Genomic DNA, 21,686 nt, shown 5'->3' on the forward strand with positions numbered 1-21,686 from the left:
CTAGACTGCAGCCTAGATCTTCCCTCTCTTTTTACTCCACCAGCAAATCTCCAGAGGCCTTTAAGTGGATAATCTTTTTAGAATGTAGATAATCCAATTTACTGAATATCTTTCCTGCAGGACAGCTTTGTCAATATATTTACCATAAAATGTATACATCCTTAGTAACCTCACTTTAAACAAGTGTCCTCTTTAATCTGTGTTATAACTGAGTCCCCCCTTGCCATGCATAAACAGCTTGGTGAGAACCTTTTTTGTCAGATGGCTGATGGCTGCTTTCCAAGGTATTAATTGTCTTTCTGAAAAGGCTAACTGGAGTCAGCACTTAAGAAAACAGAGCACCACAATCAGCAGAGAAAAAAAATAAAAAATCCAGAAACTAATTCCTGGAAGATTCTGGTTGCTTATCTCCAGGTATAGCAACATGTCTACTCTTTTTTGTGCCAAATTGTAGGAGCTATTCTGACAAATCTGGGGACACAGTTTACCTCATCAATTTACTGTGGGTATTTGCTCAATTGCAAACTCAAGGTGGGCAGAGATAAACACAACCTCACTCGGGAAGCATTATCTTTGTGTCCCTTAATCACACTGGTTACTTGATGGTGCATGTGAGCCTGATTCCAGTGAGACATTCCTCTGATTCATGTATCCCAGGCTTCTTAAATCTGCAGTTAAAAGGTCTTTAACTGTGAGGCTGCCACGCCACAGGAAGGAGTGGCATCATTTCTTTTTATTGAACTCCAAGGAAAGGGTCAGTAATTCTGTGGAATTTGCTGCACCTGCAGATTTGTAGATTTGTGTTTAAGAAGCACCAGGCAGGTACAAGTAGCTGCAAGACTTTGGAGTTGAGCTCTGCTCCTTCTGCAGGCAAAACCCATGGTTTTGGGACTTACATTTCCCCTCCCCTCCAACAATTCAGCTGTATGCCCTCAAAATCAACCTGAAAGGAGTGTTACATTCAAATCTTTGTATCAGAAACTGAGATTGCTTAAAACAGCACATTGACAACCCTCAAAAATGAACCAAAGTACATAGATTACATATGAGAACTGATTTTGGAAAGAAAATGAGTTTGAAAAGTCACCGCTACACTATGAAAGAGACTATGCCACAGGTCTCCCTAATGAGAGCCAGATAAATAATCTTGTACTCATGAAAAGGTCAGTAAGTTACCATTTTGAAGCAGTCTGTCTCTCTGGCTTATACCCAAGAAAACCAATTAGCAATTCTCTTCTCTTCTCTGCTTCTAAGAGACTGGTGGGAAAGCTAAGGTTGCCTGTTTCTAGAAGGTTTAGGCAGCACTGTGTTTTTTCAGCATTTTCCTCTCCTTTCTGTTTTGGCCATACTGGTAATGATGATGCAGGAGACAAAGGGAGTGGGCTGAGGAGGAAATGTATTTGCCTCCAAGTTGGCAAAGATAAAAGCATATTAATATTCAAAAGCTGGTGGCCATAATGAGCCCATGAAGCTGATGAGGGGACTGACAAGGCTAGCTAGAGCTTCTTGCCTGCCCATAAACATGACCTAGTGGCTATTCAACTATTTTTGTAGAAACACAGAGAAAAACTTTCAAACAATGTGTTGCAAAGGTCACTAAACTAATGGGCTGTAGTACCTGGGCTCAATTTTGGACATTGAGACTGATTAATTTTTTTTTCCTCAGTGTTTTCTAAATGAAAACCACCAGTAAATATAATTATTTTTTTTCTGAAATATTTTCTACATTGTGTTTTAAGAGTCCTGCTGTAGCCACAGAACTGTGTAAGGAATCAGAGCACATGTCTTGTACCCTGCCAGGCTGTCCCCATAGATGGGAGTTTCAGAAGAGCCACAATGATCCAGGAATGAGCAGGTACCAAGTCCTTGTGCTTTGAGATGCTGGTTGCAGCTTGGTCTCTCTGTACCTCCTTACACAGTTAGACAGAATCACCTAATCTGTTATGTGACAAGATATTGACAAAACCATGTGCTATTCCTTCCTAACTTACAGCAATTAATGTGAAAATTAGGCAGTGATGTACAGGTTTACAAGTTTCTAGGTTTTACACGTTTCCTTTCATGGTCTTAAAATTTTTATCATTTCTGCAATAGCTGTTCCACACAGATGCTTTACCCTTTTATGAATTATTTTAAACTGTAGTCCTACATGTTTACAGCCTTTTGTTTGTGTATTGTATAAAAATCCCTGAACAACCACCACAAAAACCCCCCTAACTGAACTGAAAAACCATCAACCTATTAACCTCCTCGACATCTTACCTTATATTTTCAGCATTGCCTCTTCCTTGCATGTCACAGGAAGGTGAATATGAGGACTGGGTTACCTTTACCAGATGCTATTTTACAGCCTTCCATCAAGGTTTCTGCTTTCTCATTAAATTAACTATCCTACCCTTTCAAACAGCAAAGCTTTCCACCTTTTCAGTTTCCAAAAGGGCAAGCACCAGTCAGTGAAGCCGGGGGATGGAGAAAACGGCATCTTTCCTCCAGAAATGTGGGAGAGAACACCAAGGTGTGGCTGTATGTCGAGAGATGATCTGTGTGATGTTACTCAGCATCACACCCGGCTCATTGGGTGTAGAAAGTCCCCAACAAGAACTTTGTGTCCTGCTCCTGGTCCCTGTGCTGGGAAATGATGTAGCTCCACCGAAGCCAACAATATTGCACAGATTTATACTCCCAGCACATCTTCCTCAACCCTTGTTTTTAGAAAAAAACCCACATTCATCTGTTCAGAAGCTCCAAGCCAAAAAACCTGCACCTTTTGTGCTATCTATAGTCATGCAAGACTTGGGGGTTTTAGCTCCTAAAATGAAGGCACAGAGGGGATGCAGCATAAATCCATTAGTGGAGTAAACACCAAAGATGGATATTGTGAACATAAATTAGAGAAAAGCTTTGCCACAAGAATGAACATGAATTAAGGGGCTGTGAATAAAACTAGAGGAAACCTTCTAGTCACCAAATCACTGGGTTTCTGGAAGAGCCTCTCCTGGAAAATGGAGGAAAGAAGGGAACAGTGAAGAGCATCAAGAATGTCAATAAAGCACTTAATTAATGGGATAAATCAAGTGGATCTGAGAAGAAATAGGATACAGCAGCTGGAGAGCCTCTTCTAGCCCTCCATGCTCACAAGAGACAAAGCCTTAAAAAAAAATTCAAAATGCAGTTTCTCTGATGTCAACTAGCAAATAAAACTAGGTGAAGAGGACAGAGAAATGGTCAGGTAGACAAGCAGTCCTCTGTATTTTCAATCTGCTGCTTCTATAGGTCATAGGATTGCTGCTGCAGCTGATTTTTTACATAGGTGGAATCTCTGAATGCTTGAGTCAACATGCATGGGAGTGTGGATTGACATGTGTTCAGAAGAGCCAACATCCACTAGTACCAAGAGAAAAACGTTCACTATTTCAGAATTTAGAGTGTGAATTTACCTTCACCTATGATTTCTGTGTCCCATATTTAAATGATCACTGAAATTATTGTGTTCTTTTGTGTGTCCACATTTCTTTTTCTTCAATTTTGTGTGAGATAAATGTCTCATTCTTTCTACCTGCCTGTGCATCTGACAGCTTTGCTCCCCATGTCAGCTTGTTCTGGGGATTTTACATGGGATAAAAAAATGCTGTGGTTTTGTTCTTAGGTGGCCAGAGCTACTAAAAGACAGCAGTCACTGATGAATGACTCAGGCTTGAAATGGGAGGAAAAAGGCACATGATTTCTCCTCATGACAATGCAAACTTAGAGCTTTATTTCCCTACTGCCAAGAGAAGATCTGTTTCAGTTATGCAAACACAAAAGTTAAAGTTTACCAAAGTTTGCCTGATAAATTTGATAAAGTGAGAATCAGTCAAAATACGGAGAAGAGTGAAAATCCTACTCCAAATCTAGCCATATATTCCAGTTCAATGAGGGTTTAAACTATAATGGCTTCTGTAGTGCTAAATATACCTTATCTCCTAAAGTCCAAGTCTCAAACCTCAAATCTTAAAGAACAAATTCAAAGCAATGCCCCTTGGCATTTTTGAGCCCAGAACCTGTCAGATACTAGTGATTTTCAGAGACTTTAAACACTCCTTGGCTTACTGGGAGCTACGCTTATCAGACCACTGACCTGATTTCGTACTGTCTTCATGAAATCTGTAACCAGACAAATTAAATTAAATGCTTACTTTTATTGAAGTATATGCATTTATTTATTACTTACTGAAATGTAGAAACCCTGACCAGGCTTCTTGCACGAGTAAGGAAAACAAGGCTTCTTGTATGAGTAAGGTTTCTAGTGTCAGTCAGAAAAATCAGGCAGGATTTATGTGCTCAGGTAAGTTGGTATCCTGCTGGGTGAATAAACTGCTCACCAAAGGGCACCATTTGAGCTGTATTAACTGCAACCATTAAAACCAAGTAGTTTTAAATGGAATTAATTGTATTTCATTGGGGTTTTACGCAGAGGAGAGATTATTAATTGTGTTAAAACCATGCATTAAAAGCTGTGAAAATATATTTGAGTAACCAGCTTACTTTAAGGACGCATTTAGTTACCACTGAATTTTGACGCCAACTCCACAGAAGCTGATGTGGCAACTACAGCGGTGCAAATGGCATTCTTGATGAGGCTGGCTGAGGAAATAAAGCTGTAGCATTCATCAATATGTTTGTATTTTGAGGATCTAATCATGTCACATCAGGACTTTATGAACACCATGGCTATAACACTACCTTTGCTAAAGAAGAAATAATTTGAATGCTTAGCACCATGTATATGACATATAACAGAAGGCAGCACCATAGCAAAGACAGATGACTTTTTTTTTGTGTCCCTAAGCTCCCAGCAGGAATTTCAATCTAAATTTGTATCTATAGATGTAAGAAAAAGGTACAGCTCCTCTTCTCATCACTCATTTTCAACCTGTTGCATAGAAAGGCTAGAGGAACTTGTGTGTGTGTTACTCTTTTGTGGAAGCTTTTATCTTCAGCTTTTCTGAGGACTGTGCAGGCATGGAAATGTGTATTGACAATGTGCAACTGGTAATGAGGAGAGGGAATCATCCTGTCTTATCACCCAAAGTGCTCAGCACCAGCTGGATAGATACACAGGTGTGTAATTCAAAGTGACTCTAGGACTTGTAAACAGCAAAAGATCTTACAAATATCTGAGGCTCGGAAGGTGTTGGAAGGCATCTTTATCGATGTACACGAGGTTGTTGGCTTTCTCAATTCTTCTGCAAAGAGGAAATGAAACATCAGAGAAAAAGATATCAATATATTTATCTTAAAATTGCGTTTGTCCCATGATGTAGTGGAACAATATGCTGAGATTTTCTTTTTGACCGCAGAAGATCTGGATGATTTCACGGAGCAGCCTACCACAGACAGACAGACCCCAACACCTTTTGATCCTGGCAGTGATCCGAGGATACATTTTTGCCTGAGCAGGTAAAAAAAGTACAGCTAGATAAGAAGATGGAAAAGACAAAGGGAGATTTCAAATACTCCTATAATGCTACAAATTCTTCAGTGCTTACCTGAACCAAACTGCAAAACCTTTGATACTTGCCTATAATGAATCTTTGTAATTGTCTCCTTTGCATTTAGATTGCTCATTACTTACATTTCATGTAGTTTGGGAAGGTTGGAAAACACATTTGCTTCTATGACCTCCAAGGCATCATTCTGTGAGATCTCTCTGAAAAAATAATTTAGAAGTCAAGATATTTCAAGTCATGGTGAAGCTGAAAATGGAGAAGTGAAAAAATCACAAAGAATTTCTTCTCAGACTACTGATGTGTTTTAAACACAAGGTGGATATTAGATAAGGAAACAGCAACACTGGTGAGTACTGCTGTGGCAAGAAGCAACAACAGCCAGGAACAGAGATCTGAGGCTGGAGTTTGTGTCTGTAGCAGCAGCCCTGCATGTCCTGCTGGCACCATTCCCTGTGCATTAGAAGTCAGGGTCTATCCATCATGGGCTACTGGACTTCTGACATTACTAATTACTGATGGAAATTTAATGAAACCTTTTAACTCAGTGAAGAAAAGAGGGGGTGAAGGTGACTGAAAGCAAAGACAGCTAAAAAGTTCCCAAGAAATATGACACAACTTCAGCAAGAAGATACTGCTGTCTTGACTCAATGGGAAGTACAGAGATTAAAATTAAGCCACCTGCAGGTGTGCCCTTGCTAACAGCAGCTGGAGACCACAGAAGTGAAGAAGTCTTCCTTGAAGCAAACCCTATTTGACATGGTCTGTACACAGTTAATGCCCACTTACAGCCAGAGAACTGCAGAATATAAATGGCCAGTTTACTGCTATCACCACACCAGAATGCATCTCCAGCCAGTCCAGAGTAGGTATTTCCTTGCTTCCTTAATCTGTGGGATGGCAAAAACAGCGCTCAGGCTGTGCTGTAATTTAAAGCTCAGGAGTTCTCCCGGTGGATCAAGAGGGCATTACTGCAGCATCCCCTGTCCCAGTCACATCACTTATCCTGCCACTGACCAGGAAGGTCGAGGAAAAGACAGCCATGCCAAAAGATTCCTCACTGCCATTTCTTTTGGAAATGGTGCCAAAATGTTATTTTCTCAGGCTGAGGTCAGCTGTAGGAAGTAAAATTTGTAATACAGCTGTAATTCAGTGATGGTGTCATGGTCTATTGCATTTTAATCATAAGGTAACTGCGCACATCTTTGGAATGAAACCTTGGATAAATAGATTCCAAACTGGACAAAACTTGTTCCTGGATATCTTGTTATTTTGAAATGATGATGGTTGCAAATAGATTCAAATAGACCTGAAGTAAAGCAAAAGATTGTAATTTCAGGTGCACAGTCAAAAAGTAATCACAAAAATTAATCAGAGGAATATAAATGTTTTCTAGTCTCTTCTAAGTAACAGCTGAACCATACCTGACAGATTACCTGCCTATTTAAGACAAACAAAAGCCTTGCAAAAGAAGCTACTTTCACCTGACCTTTTCAGTTTTAAAAAAATGCCTTAGTGATTTTATATTTTTTTAGTTTAATAAGAAGTTTTCTCTCCTGTTTCCTTAAGTTTTGTTTTTTTTTTTTGGAAGAAATTCAGCTCTGCTCTGCTGCAGGAGCTCTAAACTGGCTGGAGAATAAGAAAATAAAAGTACACGAGGACTGACAACAGGTGCTTGGCAGGTGCATTGAGGACTGGGTTTGTTTAACAGTGCTGAACCACCAGCTCACATGTGAGTGTGTTCCTCTTTATTACTTAATTTCCAGCAGCAACAAAATGTTTCAACTAAGACAGGGATTCCTTCATGCCATGTGAGACACACAGCCATTGCAAGGGATGCTTCAAAGAATTTTTATCAACTTCCTGTTTTCTTTAAAAATAATTAAAAAATGTAAGTAGAAATATCCAGAAGAATGGAATGGAATAGAATGGAATAGAATAGAATAGAATAGAATAGAATAGAATAGAATAGAATAGAATAGAATAGAATAGAATAGAATAGAATAGAATAGAATAGAATAGAATAGAATAGAATAGAAGCGAAGCAAACACTCCCTATGAGGTACTTATATGACAGTATAAAATTCACTTGCCTAACATCATGGGAGGTGTTTCACACTTTTAAGGTTTGCTTTGGTTTTCTTCATGCTCTTTTTGGGTGGCTAGGTGTATATTTGCTATACTCCACAATCTAAAAATCAGTTTTCTAGAAAAAAGCAAATCTTCAGAAGAAGCAGGACATTATTACCGACAAATACACTTAGCCAGAAGATACGTCATGCCACTAAGAAGTTCAGGGAAAAAGTGTTGCAGATGTGGTGGCCTTATACAGGGAAAAAAGGGTTATTAAGAAACCATAATACAGTTGTGACTTCACCCAGCAGACAGTGCCGCTGAGGGTAATAATTTTTTATGATCCAATCTGCTATCTAACTTTGGAACAACTTGGATGACACAGCTTTTTAAATGGATTGCTTAAAAATGAATGTTTCTGCATCAGAAGAGTGTTTTGGCTTCCTAAGAGTGTGGTAGGTTATTGGCTTTGTTTTGATTCAAGAAATGGAAGATACAGATCTGATTAAGGTAGGGCACAGGCAGGCCATGGCACTGTGGAAGGCCTGGAGAATGCATGGTGAAGGAAAGGAATGAACAGAGGTAGGAAGATAGGAATCTCTAAACTGCTTTTGCAAGATTAGGTTTTTAAAATAGTAAGTTTTCTAGAGATTATGTTTTAAACAGAATTAAATAACAGCTGTGTGAGAGGGTTTTCAGAGATGTGGGAAATGAGTTGGCTTTCATTCCAGCATTCCCATTCACAGGTACAAAGGCAACAGTCTTTTTTTTTTTAAACAGGTAATGGAAATATGGACATATATAAATATTCCATTTACAATGACTTTTTTTGTCTTCCAGCTGAAGCAAACCCCTTTTGCAGCTGTTGCGGTTATGGGCATCTCAAGATCAGCAAAAGGCACAGAAGGGAAAATTGTCAGTGGCAGAAAGCAGTAACCCTTCTGGTGCTGGGCTGTACCCTCTGTGTTCAGGGGATTTCAGTAGTGAGGGAAAAGACCCTCTGTCCCTTGCAGTGAACTGCATCCTCTGCTACACTCTCTCCAGGAAATCCCATTGCTGATGACTTTATTTATCATTGTTCTTTGCAGATGAATCCCTGTTTTGGTCTGCACATAAACCTGACAGGGCTGTTGTTCAGGTAAGAAGGATAAATAAAACAAAACAAAAGCATTCTGTTTAGGAGATCAGTCACACACTCTGAACAACAGGCAGCACCAGTCTGGGGTTTGCTTCCATAATTTCTGTGGACTATTTATTCATACCTAGCAAAAAGTGCACATCTGCTCCTGAAAATCCCAAACAACACTGCCTTGGATACAGGTATCCATGACATTAAAAGTGCAAACCACTGCTGCTCGTATCAAACAACCAACCCAGCAGACTCAGATCCTCTGCAGAGGAGAGCAAATAATACCTGAGGCAGCAGCTACAAAGAGAAAAAAGAGATTGCTGGCTAGTGTTTGTGCAAGTGATTTGTCTTACAGTATAAATACACACAAACAGATGATTGCTCATAATGCAGATCTGATTATATGTCATCAAGAGAGAATACGGGGCTGTTATTACATTGTTTGTCTGGAATGAATGCCACCATTAGTGCTACTGGTAGCTATGGCAGGAAATCCAGCTGGCAATCCCAGCATCACTTCTGAAACAGACAAGCCTTGGAATAGATGGTGTGCAAAACAGTCAGGGGCAATTTCTTAAAAAAACCCCAAATATCCCAACCACTCAGTGGTTGCAAAGTGCTTAGGCATCTGCCTGAGCTTAGTTTTCACTACATGCAGAGTTGCACTGAAATCAACAGTGATCCTTGAAAGCATAAATTGTTTACCCAAATACAGCCTAAAAGATGAAAATGCATTCAGTACACACATTTTCCAAAGGCGCAAGGGAAAACTGGTTTTATTTTTCTGCAAAGGGAATGTAGGACTCCAAGATGTGACACCACATGATTAAGGGATTTCCTCTAATTTGCCACTAAAGCAGCAAACTGGAATCGTTATTACCCATTCCCCAGCAACCGAGTGCAGTGTATCATTTCCACGTGAGACAGTCAGAGCCTGTGCTAGAAGAGAGAGAAATGGAAAATAATTTAATCTGCCTGCAAAGCTGCCCTTAGGCAAGGCCAGGGGTACAACTTCATGACATCTGTGGCAGAGCCCAGTGTGATCCACAGGAAGGATTCCTCTTCAAACCAGCTGCATTCAGAGCGCAACTCGTAAAAATCAAGATATATTGAAAATGCCTTTTAAACAATTCTAGTAACAAGGGACTTAGGCTTCATGGCAGTTTCTTTCTAGTCCACTAAAGGAAAAGTCTCTTAGTCTAACCACAGTCAGAAAAAACAAGACTGTATTAAACACACAAACTAATGATCTTGGGGCCAAGTGGTCTCATATTTCAAAATAACGAAAGAATAATGGACTGGAAGTTTATGCCTTTTATGATAGAAATTCCTTTCAGGATCAGAGTGAAGCATGCAGGGATAGGGTAGAGGGTAATTCCTTCTCCTGCTTGGAAATATGACTGTTTAAAAAAAAAAAAAAGTGTGTTTATGTATGTGTGCCTATATAGAGATACAGAAGGTTAGCAGAGATCAGCAAGTGGTAAGTCATGTCAAAAGAAGAGCAGAGCACACACGAGGGAGAAGAGCAGCTTAGAGCAGCATTAGCCCCTTACATGATGCCCAGGGATGTGTGATTTCGAGCACAAAGACCTTGTAATTCCAGCAGCAGGAATGACAGGTAGAAACTACTGCCCACCTGGTGAGCTTGGCTGTCTGACGGCCACAGTAAATGTGGGATTTATGGACTTCTGCATTTCTCCTCCCTGTGGTGGACTAGCAGAGGGGACTGCTTTGCCTGTCAAGGTTTCTCTGGTCCTTGCTTGGTGTGTGCACCTTGCCCACAGATGTAGCACACATTGTGAAGAAGGGATTTCCCCCCTCTCCAGGCACAAGGTCCTACTCTGTGGTCCTGGTGGTGACTCCATCCCTGTAAACTCCTACAGGCTTCCTTAAACTCTCTTCCAGAGCACAGGCTACACACTTGATCTGCTCACCTTGTATTCCCTGTGATAAATTATAATTGTGTCTTTATTGGCTATTATCCTGCACCTTTAATGCAATTTTTCTGTGGCATAGCTGTCTTGTGGATTCCCATGAATGCTTTTCTTTCACTCTAAAGGTACCTGCAATCAGCAGGGCTACTGGAGGTTTAAGGTACTGATTCCCAGGGCAGGTGGCCTCGCTGTGCTCTCTGTACCGCTACAAATCAACAGCATTGTGTTCATTTAAGGGACAAGAGAAGGGAAAAAAGTCCAGCAATGATTATTTTTCCCCCTTTCTATAAATATAAATACACTTTAGAGCAATTTTCCAGGTCAGTTTTACTCAGTGGTTTGACTGATACCACAATTTATGTCAAGCTTCAGAAGTAAATGTGGTGTCGCCCAGGCAATCCTGCCCAGCGTTCAGTGGGTGAGCCCCCACGGGACCAGCCTGAGATGTGTCTGAACTCAAAAATCAAACACCTGGCTACCTCTGTCTCCTCTGTCTCTCTGCCATGGATGGAGTGGCTCTTCCTTCTTCAGCCTGATCAGAAACAAGCTGATCAAAAATCTACTTTTGAAACCTTCCCTCTAAAGTGACAGCAAAATACGACTACATTGATTTAAACAGGTTACAAAAGAAAAGCCATTTTTCTTAAAAATATTAGAGACTTTTGACCTTTAAAAAATAGATAGTTGACACTTTCTCCTGTCACTTTTCCTTGTGAACATGAAAAACTTGTCTCTCTACCATGATTTATTGAACACCAGGGAGTTACAGGGTAATATCTTTTAGCAGATATTGATGTTTCAGAAATGAAATCAAGGACTGACTCTTCTCATCATCTCTTTACTTTGCTGAAGATACACACACGTGTTGTACTGGCCTTACTAAATAAGTGGAAAACCCATTTAACCAACTGAACACTAATAAACTCCACACTTAGAGCTGGATGAGTTGCATCAGTTTTGAGGGAGATTATCAGGAGGTGCCAATGTTGTACCTTCCTGTCTTCTCCAAAGGGCGTGAAACCACATTCTCAAATTAATCCCTGCAGGCATGGGAAAAAAATAAAATGCAAATTTCTGCAAGGCGGAGAGAAGCAAAGGGGATTTTATTTCTATTGGTGCTTTAGCACCATGCCAGCAATCCAGATGAAAGTCTGTGGAGAGTTTGGTTCCTTCAAATTAATTGTCCATGTAACGGTTTTAAATTGGTCTCTCTAATCTGAAAAAACACACGATTAGTCTGCAGAATTGGGACTGATAACAACCAGATCCAACAGACGAAGCTACATCATCATAAGAATTGATTTTATAATCAGTACAGTTTGGAGGGGGATAGATATCTCTTCATATTCCAGAACTAAGGGAGTGTATTATACTCCTTTTAGTTTATTGCCAGCAATGTTGAAAATGCATGAAACTTTGTAGGGTCAAACAAGAAAAAGGGTCTGTGGAGGAAATGGCAGCTTTCCACAGAAATCTGACTCTACACAGGCAGCCCAGAGAGATGGGGCTTAGAACTCAGTGCCCTCCAGCCCCTGGGAGAGACATACCTCCTGCTCCTGGCTTCAGGGAAGACAGAAAAACGTGCGTAAAATAGAAACACCCCCTCAGTCAATGGCACTTCCCCTCAGGCATGATGGGCTCCAGAGGATGTTGAGACCATGCTGGCAGACAAATATGGGTGTTCAGCTGAGGAAGGGACCTTCTCCTTCAGAGATGCTGATATTCCTAAATTGCAACTCTTTCCATGGAAATGAGCAAGCAGCATTTATTGCTAGTTATCTTTTATTACTCCTCTCTTGCATTTAGTAGCCAGCTAATGATGAATAGTTTATTAAGATAACCTGGGAAGATGAAGAAATTGCATTTGAGATAATCATTCAGGAGTGCAGCAGAATGAGGAAGTGCAGCAAATAATTTCTGGTAAAAATCAATAGGCAGACTGTCTTGGACTGGGAAAACGTGTGGTTTCCAGAACCCAAAGTCTAGTGACAGCCTTTCCAAACAGATCATCCTGAAACAGATGCTCCCAGAAAGTTCAGCAGACAGTTTTGAAAAGTTTTAAGGAAGCACACATTCATGAGAGGCCTCTGGAGGACAGTTCATTACTAATTCAAATACATTACAGAAACAGGAATATCCACAATAACAAGTGCTTCAGATAGGCACAATTATACATTTTAGCTAAGATAGGAAATTTAAAAAAAAAAAAAAAAATTCTTACTCCTCATTTTTTGTATTAAAAATCCTCCCAGAACACTGAGTATTATTCGCCAGAGCAAATCATACAGTACATACACCCACTTCAATGAAAATAAATCTCCATGACTTGATCCATCATAAGAAAAATATTAGCATTGCCTAATGTTAAGCCCAATTATGAATACAGACATCATCCAACAGCTGCCAGCACCATGCACTACATCTTTCAAATGTTCTCCTGAAAGGATTTAGGTTTCTCTTATTCAGTGTTAAGAGTTCTCCCAGCGAAATATTCTTTTCCAGCTCAGAGATTTCCTTATCTCCTCTTTTCTATTTGCATTCATTCTTCGCTTCCATAAAAGCTACTTACTATTCTTATGTTTTGTGTCTAACTGAAGCCTTGACCCTACAAACTTTTATCCTTGAGCTTTGACACCAGGCTCAGTGTCGTGGTTTAAACTAGTAATTAACAAAAAGGGGAAAAAAGGAATTATTTATTTCTTGCTGTGAGATATGGATTAAAATAAGAGCAAACCAGGCATAAAACTTAAAAGGAATAAAGAAGAGTTTATTGACAAACTACAAGAATAAGAACACCAGAATAAACTTTTAGAAAAACCTTTTCATTTTTCACTGCTCACTATTCTTTTGTTTACATGACAACAGAGACAAAAACTGTATAATTTTGATGGTTTAAACAGTTCTAATTCTTTCCATAGTCTTTTCCTCAGTTTCTGTAGAGAAACAGAAGTTCCTTTCTGTTAATTTATGGAGTTTGTCACAAGAAAACTATTTTTGTTATAGTTTCTCGTTTCTCTGATATCAGCTGCTCAGAGCTACTGTTATTAAAGCCCACCCCTCCCATTCCACATCACTCTGAAAATGTGTTATGGGTCATGAGTTTGAAGATAGCATTTTTAAGGATAAGTTAGTCAAAGGCAAAAAAGTATTCTTCATCTGCTTCTGTGAGCTTCACTAAGAAACAGTTTTTCTCATTGCTTCTCAAGGCTTCAAATTTCTCAGCACTTCACTATACCACAATTACTTCACTTATTACTTAAATTTACACTTTGAACACTTTATTCCTCTCCATACTCTATTATGAATTAAAGGGGTTTTTCTCAAGACTTCATTGTCCATTTCCATAGTTTTAACAGAAAGATATTTCAGCTTAATTAAAGCATCTCCTTAATTCTCTACCTTTCTTGAAGTCTCTTTTCTTTCTTGCCACTAGTAGTTTATAAAGTCTCTTTTCATGTTGATTACTTTCCTTTTCTCTCTCTGGATGAAAAGATTAATCCGCAAGTTTCATCTGGATAAGAAAGAGTTAAAATCTTGCCCAGGCTTTTGTAGATGGTTCTGTGATTTCTGCCGGAGCAGCAGCTGAAGCTGTCTTTGATAGAAGATTCTTCATGGCTGCTTTGCAGTGTAGTTGCTGTTTTAGCCTGCCGCAGGTCCAGAGCTTTTCTTCTTTACTCGGCAGTTTCCTAGTAAATTCTATTACAGCAAAACCTGCAGCCAAGCCAGGAACCGGCCTGGCCCGGCTCAGCCCGGGGCAAGCCCCCGCCGGTCCCCATCTCCCGGCCGGGAGAACGGCAGGCCCAGCTCGGCCCCCCCCCACCCAGGCCGCATGGCCTGGGCAGAGAACGGGAGGCCAGCCGGAGCTCCGCCACTCTTCACAACCAGGAAACAAAGAAGCACTACAGACTTCTGGGTGTACACTTTAAGGTGGGGTTCACAAGTTGATTCTACTTTTCAATGGCTAAAACTGCTGTCAATTCTCAGCAATGACCGATAATTGGTCAAGAGAAAAGACTCCCAGGAGACCCCAGCAACTTTAACTTTCTTAAAGGTAAAGGAACTTTATGACACTCAGCTAAGATGGTACTCCATAAATGTTTGTATGATTACATATAGTCTAACCAGGGTAAAGGATATTCTTTTATGCTTCCAAAGTTAAATCCAAACCTCTGCCTTGCAATAGATCGCCAGAGAAAAAAAAACTACCACCAAGAAGCTACTAAATCAAAAGCTTTACAAAACAAGTGTGCAGTGAGACTTATTGATCTAATTATGATACCATCATGAGCAGAAAAAATTACCATTAACCCCAAATCAGCAGGTTCTGTATTGGAGGATACAGAGAAGACCTGCAAACATGGGAATTACACACAATCCCTAACTCTTTTTCCAAGTGGCAGCAAAGAGGAGCCTGAATCAAAATACCTAGAGTCTTATTTTACAAATAACCGAACAGCTGTCCACTATGAAACCTTGGAAAATCATATGCTCCCACCTGAGTTATAACCCCTATCAGCAAACACTGCAAGGCTGCACACAGATAAGAAAGTCTTAATGGGGAAGGGAAGATGTCATTAAACTTGGGCCAAAATTCACTATAATAATATGTTTCTGTGTATGTACATGACAATATTCCAATAAAAGCAATAATAATAATAATAATAAACCCATGGCCACAGGGTGTGGTCAGTGAGTTCTTACTGCAAGCAGGCAGCAGCTGCCTTTCTGCACATCTCACCCCATTTACCAGGAGGCTGCTGCCACCACTGCTCTGTAACCCACTCTGGAGAAGCACTAAACAAGGAAAGGCTTTCTGCTCCTGTGGGGCTTTCACAAGGAAATCCTAAACTGGGCCCAGCCCTTAGATGGGGAGCCCTCAGGAAGAGCCATTCCATAGGAGTGAGGCAATACCCTCGAGAACCCAGAGCAATTCTCAGCTGCTTGGGAACAATCCACTCCTCCTGTGTCAGAGTACTTTGCCCTACCTGGGAACCCTTCTCCTCCCCACTATCCTGGGTCATATATAACTGGGGCATAGAAAGAAGTTTGACCTAGACATGGTGCAAAAAGCTCTATTGGAATTAGCTCTTCTTTCTTCATCAAGAGAAAAGAGGAATCTTCCTCTCTAGCCACAGCACTAATGAAGGAGGCTGAAAAAGTAATGTGAGCTGAATAAAAAATATCATGTTTTCCTTAGTTGCTGTGTCTATTCCTTTGTTGAACAGAATTGCATATACTTATATTTTTTCTGTCTGACTTCCTGTATTGACGTAAATAAAATGGAACTTACAGTGTTTTCACTGTAAGTTCCATTTTATTTACGTCAATACAGGAAGTCAGACAGAAAATACAGTGTTTTCACTGTAAGTTTGTTTCACACGCAAGCCTGGGGAAACCTTTTGGTATTTCCAGTAAAATCTTTTGAGATAATACTACTGATAATGGGGAAAAACAATTTATGAAGAGATTCCAAACCACAAAAATTTCCATTTGGAAAAGTCATGCTGATGAAACATACTTAAAAAATAAATAAAGAAAATTAAATCCATCATTTCTGATAAATATCATTGCTTTAGTTGAGACTGAAGAAGATTTTAGACTCTGCAGCGGAAGGAATGAAAATCCATTGATTTTAATAGTGGATCTGTGTTTACATTAACATTCTACATTTTAGAGGAGTGCATATTTTTCTGCAATTTTGAATAAGTGTTTTCTCTAGAAAGCACACAGCTCAATACACAGAACACAGAAGTACACAAACTAAAAGGCAATCCTGTGACAGCAAATTAGCTGAGATTTAAAGGAATATTTTTTGCATGTTAAATACTGAATTAAAGCTAAAAGAAAAATGATATACTGTTTCTTCTTTCACCAGATGGGAAAAAAGACATGCATTTTTAAATTATTTTAATAGCAAAATGAAGAAACAAATATAGCATAATATTATGGAACATGATCAGAATTCCTTCTGAAGGATGATTTGTCTTGAGATTACTCAAATTTGGACCAGATACCTGGACAGAAGGGCATTTTTCTTACATGAATAAAGATACAGCAAACAGAAAGCAACCAACAGCACCAGTACACACCACATTCCTTTACACAAAGGTAACAGGGTTGCATTATACTCTATCCATCAGTTCCAAGATGGCTCTGCAGCGTGGCTCTGGCTAAGAGATTCCCCAAGTGAATCCCTTGTGCTCCATGTGAATGTCTTTGGTGAGGACAGACTATGCACCAACTTAAGTATGTGGGGGTTTAAATTTTGTCTTTGCCGTGGAGGCTGAATTAATGACATCATGCCCCACATCAGGTGTTTCAGATTTAGTTCATCCTAATGAATTCAAACATATTTGTATATTTTGATTTTTTTTGGTGTGCTTTTTTGTGTGTTTGTTTGTTCTTGTCTTTTTTCAACTAGCACACACTTCTAATCAATTTTGCAACTTATTTTCAGTTAAACGAATGAACCTCTGAGCATGTTAATCCCAAGAAGCCACACAGAGTATATTTATTTATGAGACCTGTTAAAAGAGCTTAATTCTGCAAAATGACTCCACTTCTGCTCACTTTTTTCACTTTGTATGCTGCTAATGTCAATTTAAGGACATTCATCCACTGAAGACTGAGAGGGTCAGAGAAACGCCCCTGGAGTTCAGGTTATGACCTGAACTCAGGACACGAGTCTCTCCCATCTAGACCTGTGACTCTCCTAGATAAATCTTGCCTCATCACTCAAAGAGCCCAGAAGGGCAGCACCAGGATGCTCTTGTATCCTCCTCCCTAAAGATGTGTACATGGAGACCTGTTAGGAGAGCTCAGATTTGTCAGTCTCATGATTACCTAGGAAGGAGCCATAGGACAAGAAGGAAGGCTCCCATTAAACAGGGAGAATGCACTTGATTTTCATTTGGGTCACATTTAGTTAAAAGTGAGGTAAAAATACTTTATTGATGTGGATGGCAAAACCTTCTATTTATCCACAGATGAGGCAGAGCTCAGCCAAAGCAATCAAACCTTCCCACAGTGCCCCACAAAGGAGTGTGGACACCCACTGAGACCCCATTTCAAAGTCTGGCCAAAAGAGGCTGCTGCTGCTGACAACCAGCTGTGGCAGCCTTAGCTTGCAATGAATCACCATCTCCTGAGGGCACAGGCTGAGATCACCCTCTCATGGTATGCCAGCCATCAGCCTACCCATGTGAAAATAAAACATTCATCACACACACACGGACTGGATATGAACAAATGACCCAGAAATCCGGGGGGTTCCAAGTCCTATTACCCTCTGCCTGAGCCATTCTCCTGTCACATGAAACTTGTTGTGACATATTTTGTGTGGGCTGCTTGGTGGGGGTGGAGAACAACCCAAAGCCTACTTTGTCATTTAATCCTAAAATTATGTATAACTCATTCAACAAACAAATAAAATAAAAGAAACTACCACGAAAGAGGAAAATGTGGTAGCAAGGGAAAAACTTCCTTGTTGCATACTAGGTCTTCATTTGAATTCCAGCATATATCTGAATGAATTATATTTTTTAATTTGTTTAACTATGCTAATAGTCACCATGCACTAGTGGTTTTAGCAGTATTTTCTCTTTATATGTATGACTCAAGAATTGCCATAGCAACTCTACTCCTAATTAGCCTTCAGTTACTAACAATCAATATGATTAGACAAGGTCAGCGCTGGAGTAAGAACTGGAGTAAGCTTAAAAAAGGCTACTGAGCGTGGATAACAGCAAGAAGAGGAAGGGAGGGCTCCTGGCTGGTCTTCCTCAAAGAATGGTGGTCTTCCCCAAAGAACGATTATTGCTCTGCTATTACTCACTCTCCTGTGAACCAGAGGAGTTGTGGCAACTGAGAGCTTTGCCACTTGAGTGCAGAGAGCTTTCAGCCTGCCAACAGATTCACAGAATGCGGGGAATAGAAGCATCCCTATATGTGCAGATAAAAAGATACCTTACTGTCACATTGCTGGGACTGATGTTGACTGCACACCACCAAAATCAAGAGCAAATACGCCCTAGATTTTTATGAATATGAAATCAATCTCCCTGTGTGGGAAAGGTGCCTGAAGCCTGGAGACTGTCCAGCTCACAGGAAGGTGCTGCCTGGGAGTTAAGCCTGTGCAGTGCTTAGCTGAGATCCCATTAGGAGGACCTCCCTCTGGAGACCTGAGTGATTGCCCACTGCTGACACAATTCTCCCCTCATTTTTACAGCCTGTTTCAGTCGTTAACATGTTATCTGTTACCCTGAAAGCACAGTGCCTGGCAGCACAGTAGGATGGAAATATAATGTGCTATTCAGAGCTACTCTGGGTCCTGGGAATACGAAACAGGATCCTTGATACTGACAGATGAAGGCTTGTGAAAAGCCACTTTACTTGTTAGTGTGTTTAAGTCTGCTACCAAGAAACACAGGCAAAACCAAGCTTATTTTTAAATAAACAGTTTGTGTTGTCAATTATGCCTGGGCACAAGGCTGTCGCAGATGAACTGAAATCCATTTACTTTCCCCTGTAGAAATTCATTGCCTCATGGCTCTGTCCTCTGTTCTTGCCTGGAGGTTACTCCTCTGCTGCAAATGTGCCTCCAGCCTCAGCTCACAGCACTGGATCTCCCAACAGAGAGTCAGGATCAGGGAATGGAGGGGCCAGGACGTGGCACATGGTGAAAATGTAATGACAAAACAGTCTGGACAGTGCCGTGTGGGGGCACTTCAAGTCATGAGTTTTGAGGCAATGTGTTTTGACCTTCCCCTGCACAGGATGTCCCAAAGAAGGGCGAAAGGGTTTTAAGCTCAAAAAAGGCAGCTTTTATTAGAGTATCAACTAGGATAATTAATTTTAAAGCAGAAAAAACCTTACAGGATATTGGAAGTGAACAGTGAAGATTTTATATCCTCCCTACCCTGATATCCAGTGCCTTTGGAGGTTTGGAGTTCACAGAATCATAGAATAGTAGAAGTTGAAAGGGACTTTTCAAGGTCATCCAGACCACTTCCCAGAAGGACATCCATCTACTAGACCAGGTTGCTCAGAGACCAGAACAACCTGACCTTGAATGTTTCCAGGGATGGCTCATCCACCACCTCTCTGGGCAACACATTCCAGTGGTTCAGCTCCCAAAGACTAAAAAGCTTCTTCCTTATATGCAATCTAAATCAACCCTGTTTTAGTTTAAAACCACTGGTCCTTGTCCTGCTGCAACAGGCCCTGCTGAAAAGTTTGTCCCCCTCTTTTGTGCAGTCCATCCCTGAACACTGAATGGCCAAGTTCCTCAATGGTTTCTTCCTAGTGGCTGTAAGCTCTGCTCAGACCTCCTGTAAATCCTGTCCATCACCCCTGGGGCTGCTATCTGATCTCCAGGGCAGACCTTGAGTGACATATATCCATCTGGCCTCTAACTCTTCTACCACTTGCAGCCCCCCAAATCTGCAAAGCCCCTTTATCCCAGAAATACACAACACCCCTTCCTCCAGGGAGCTCTGCTGCTGCCAGCTCTCCTAAAGAGTCTCATCTAATTGGAAGCAGAAATAATAAATAAGCACGTTCTTTTCACTGCATCGTGCTCACCCCTTCTCACAGCACAGATGGGAAAAGCACAAATCCTAAAAATCCAGCACAAGAAGCCTGAAAAATGTGGGGAATAAAGATAAAAAACAGATAACTACCAAAACCTCACTCCAAATAAAAGATAAGATTGACAAAGGGATTAGACATGTCTAATGAGCACCTTCACTTCATAATTACACTAGAAAGGATAAACATTTCCAGATAAAGATGTAAATCTCTGTGCTCTTGAGCAGAAAAGCAAGACAGAAGTAAACAATGCTTCCAAATAACAAAAACTGGTTTAATTCTGTCCCCACATGAAATTCTGCATTATTTCTGCTTTTAATGAAGAAACTTCTAAGCACAAGATAAAATGGAGACCATTGCTAGCATTTGTGCTGAGAAACCCCCTATTTATTATGTGCATTTCTTCTCCTCAGAAGAGGTAGCACCCTATGAGGTGGACAAATATATTCTCTATGTGGATGAACTATCCCACAGTTATTCCAGAAATGTTCTCTTGAACATCGTCCTTCAGAAAGTGATATCAGCAGCTGTCAGAGGTGAGGTTCTGAGCTGGGAAAGTCAAAAGGCTGTCCCTGTCCCCAGCTCCCAGTCTTCTGCTGACTACTCTGGAAAACTTACAGACACTAGGAGTTCTCCAGCTTCCTCCATTTCTCTCACAACCATTTGCAATTTCCATCTGTAGTGCTGGCTTCCCAAGCATTCAAAATATTTTCTGGCTTAGTATCTGTCTACCATTCTAAATCCTAGCAATTTAAATGTTTCCCAGACTACTCTCTATGTATATGCCAGCACACATGCATGTATTTCAGTGTATAACTATATATACTCTGCCATGTGGTGAGTAGTTTAGTCACAAAAGGTACAGCACTCCTATTTATTTTTAAAGAATTGCACACATATATGGAAGTCTTCATCCAAACCAGGGCCCTGCTCTAGAAATCAAAACAAATATTCACAGTGTTTTGTGAGGAAATTGTTCTTGGCTTGGTCACAAAACAAACAAAGGGCTAAATGAATCTTCGGTTTTACGCCTGGGATGAATTAGGGCCAGCAGAGCCTTTGATAGAAAAATCAAAATGCAGCTCACTAATAATGATAAAATGCTCAGTTGCCTCTCCACTGAGCAAAGGAGCCATCAAACTAATGCTTAAATCCACATCAATCATTTGGCATAATAAAAATAAAGGCTGTGCAATATAATGTTGTCAGAGAATCAACATTTCCTGCTTAGAAAATAAATGTCTTGACTTAATCTCAACATTTGTTTTCCGTAAATGCTGAGGATTATATCAGCATTTATACAGCAATGAGAAACACTCCTTCACTGCAACATGTCAATTCCACTAGCATTATTCCTAAAATAAACAGAAAAGCTGGATAAAATTAATATGGGAAGGTGTTCTTGAAATCCTCCTGAAACTGAACTGCTATTTCCAATCTTGTGCCAGACTTCTTCTTTCTACAAACAATATTTGC

At 40.3% G+C, this 21,686-nt stretch overlaps 1 protein-coding gene across 1 annotated transcript in view; it reads right to left on the minus strand.

Annotated features, from left to right (window-relative positions):
* The window catches only part of FSHR (follicle stimulating hormone receptor), an 80,221-nt gene that overhangs the window by 20,739 nt on the left and 37,796 nt on the right, over positions 1 to 21,686 (minus strand). Inside the window, exons 3-4 of the mRNA XM_058835436.1 lie at positions 5,615 to 5,689; positions 5,151 to 5,225 (exon numbers count right to left, since the gene is read on the minus strand). Coding sequence (XP_058691419.1) covers positions 5,151 to 5,225; positions 5,615 to 5,689 — 150 coding nt within the window. The remainder of the gene's footprint in view (positions 1 to 5,150; positions 5,226 to 5,614; positions 5,690 to 21,686) is intronic.

This window comes from Poecile atricapillus, chromosome 3 (genome assembly GCF_030490865.1).
Source record: "Poecile atricapillus isolate bPoeAtr1 chromosome 3, bPoeAtr1.hap1, whole genome shotgun sequence".
Lineage (NCBI taxonomy): Eukaryota > Metazoa > Chordata > Aves > Passeriformes > Paridae > Poecile > Poecile atricapillus.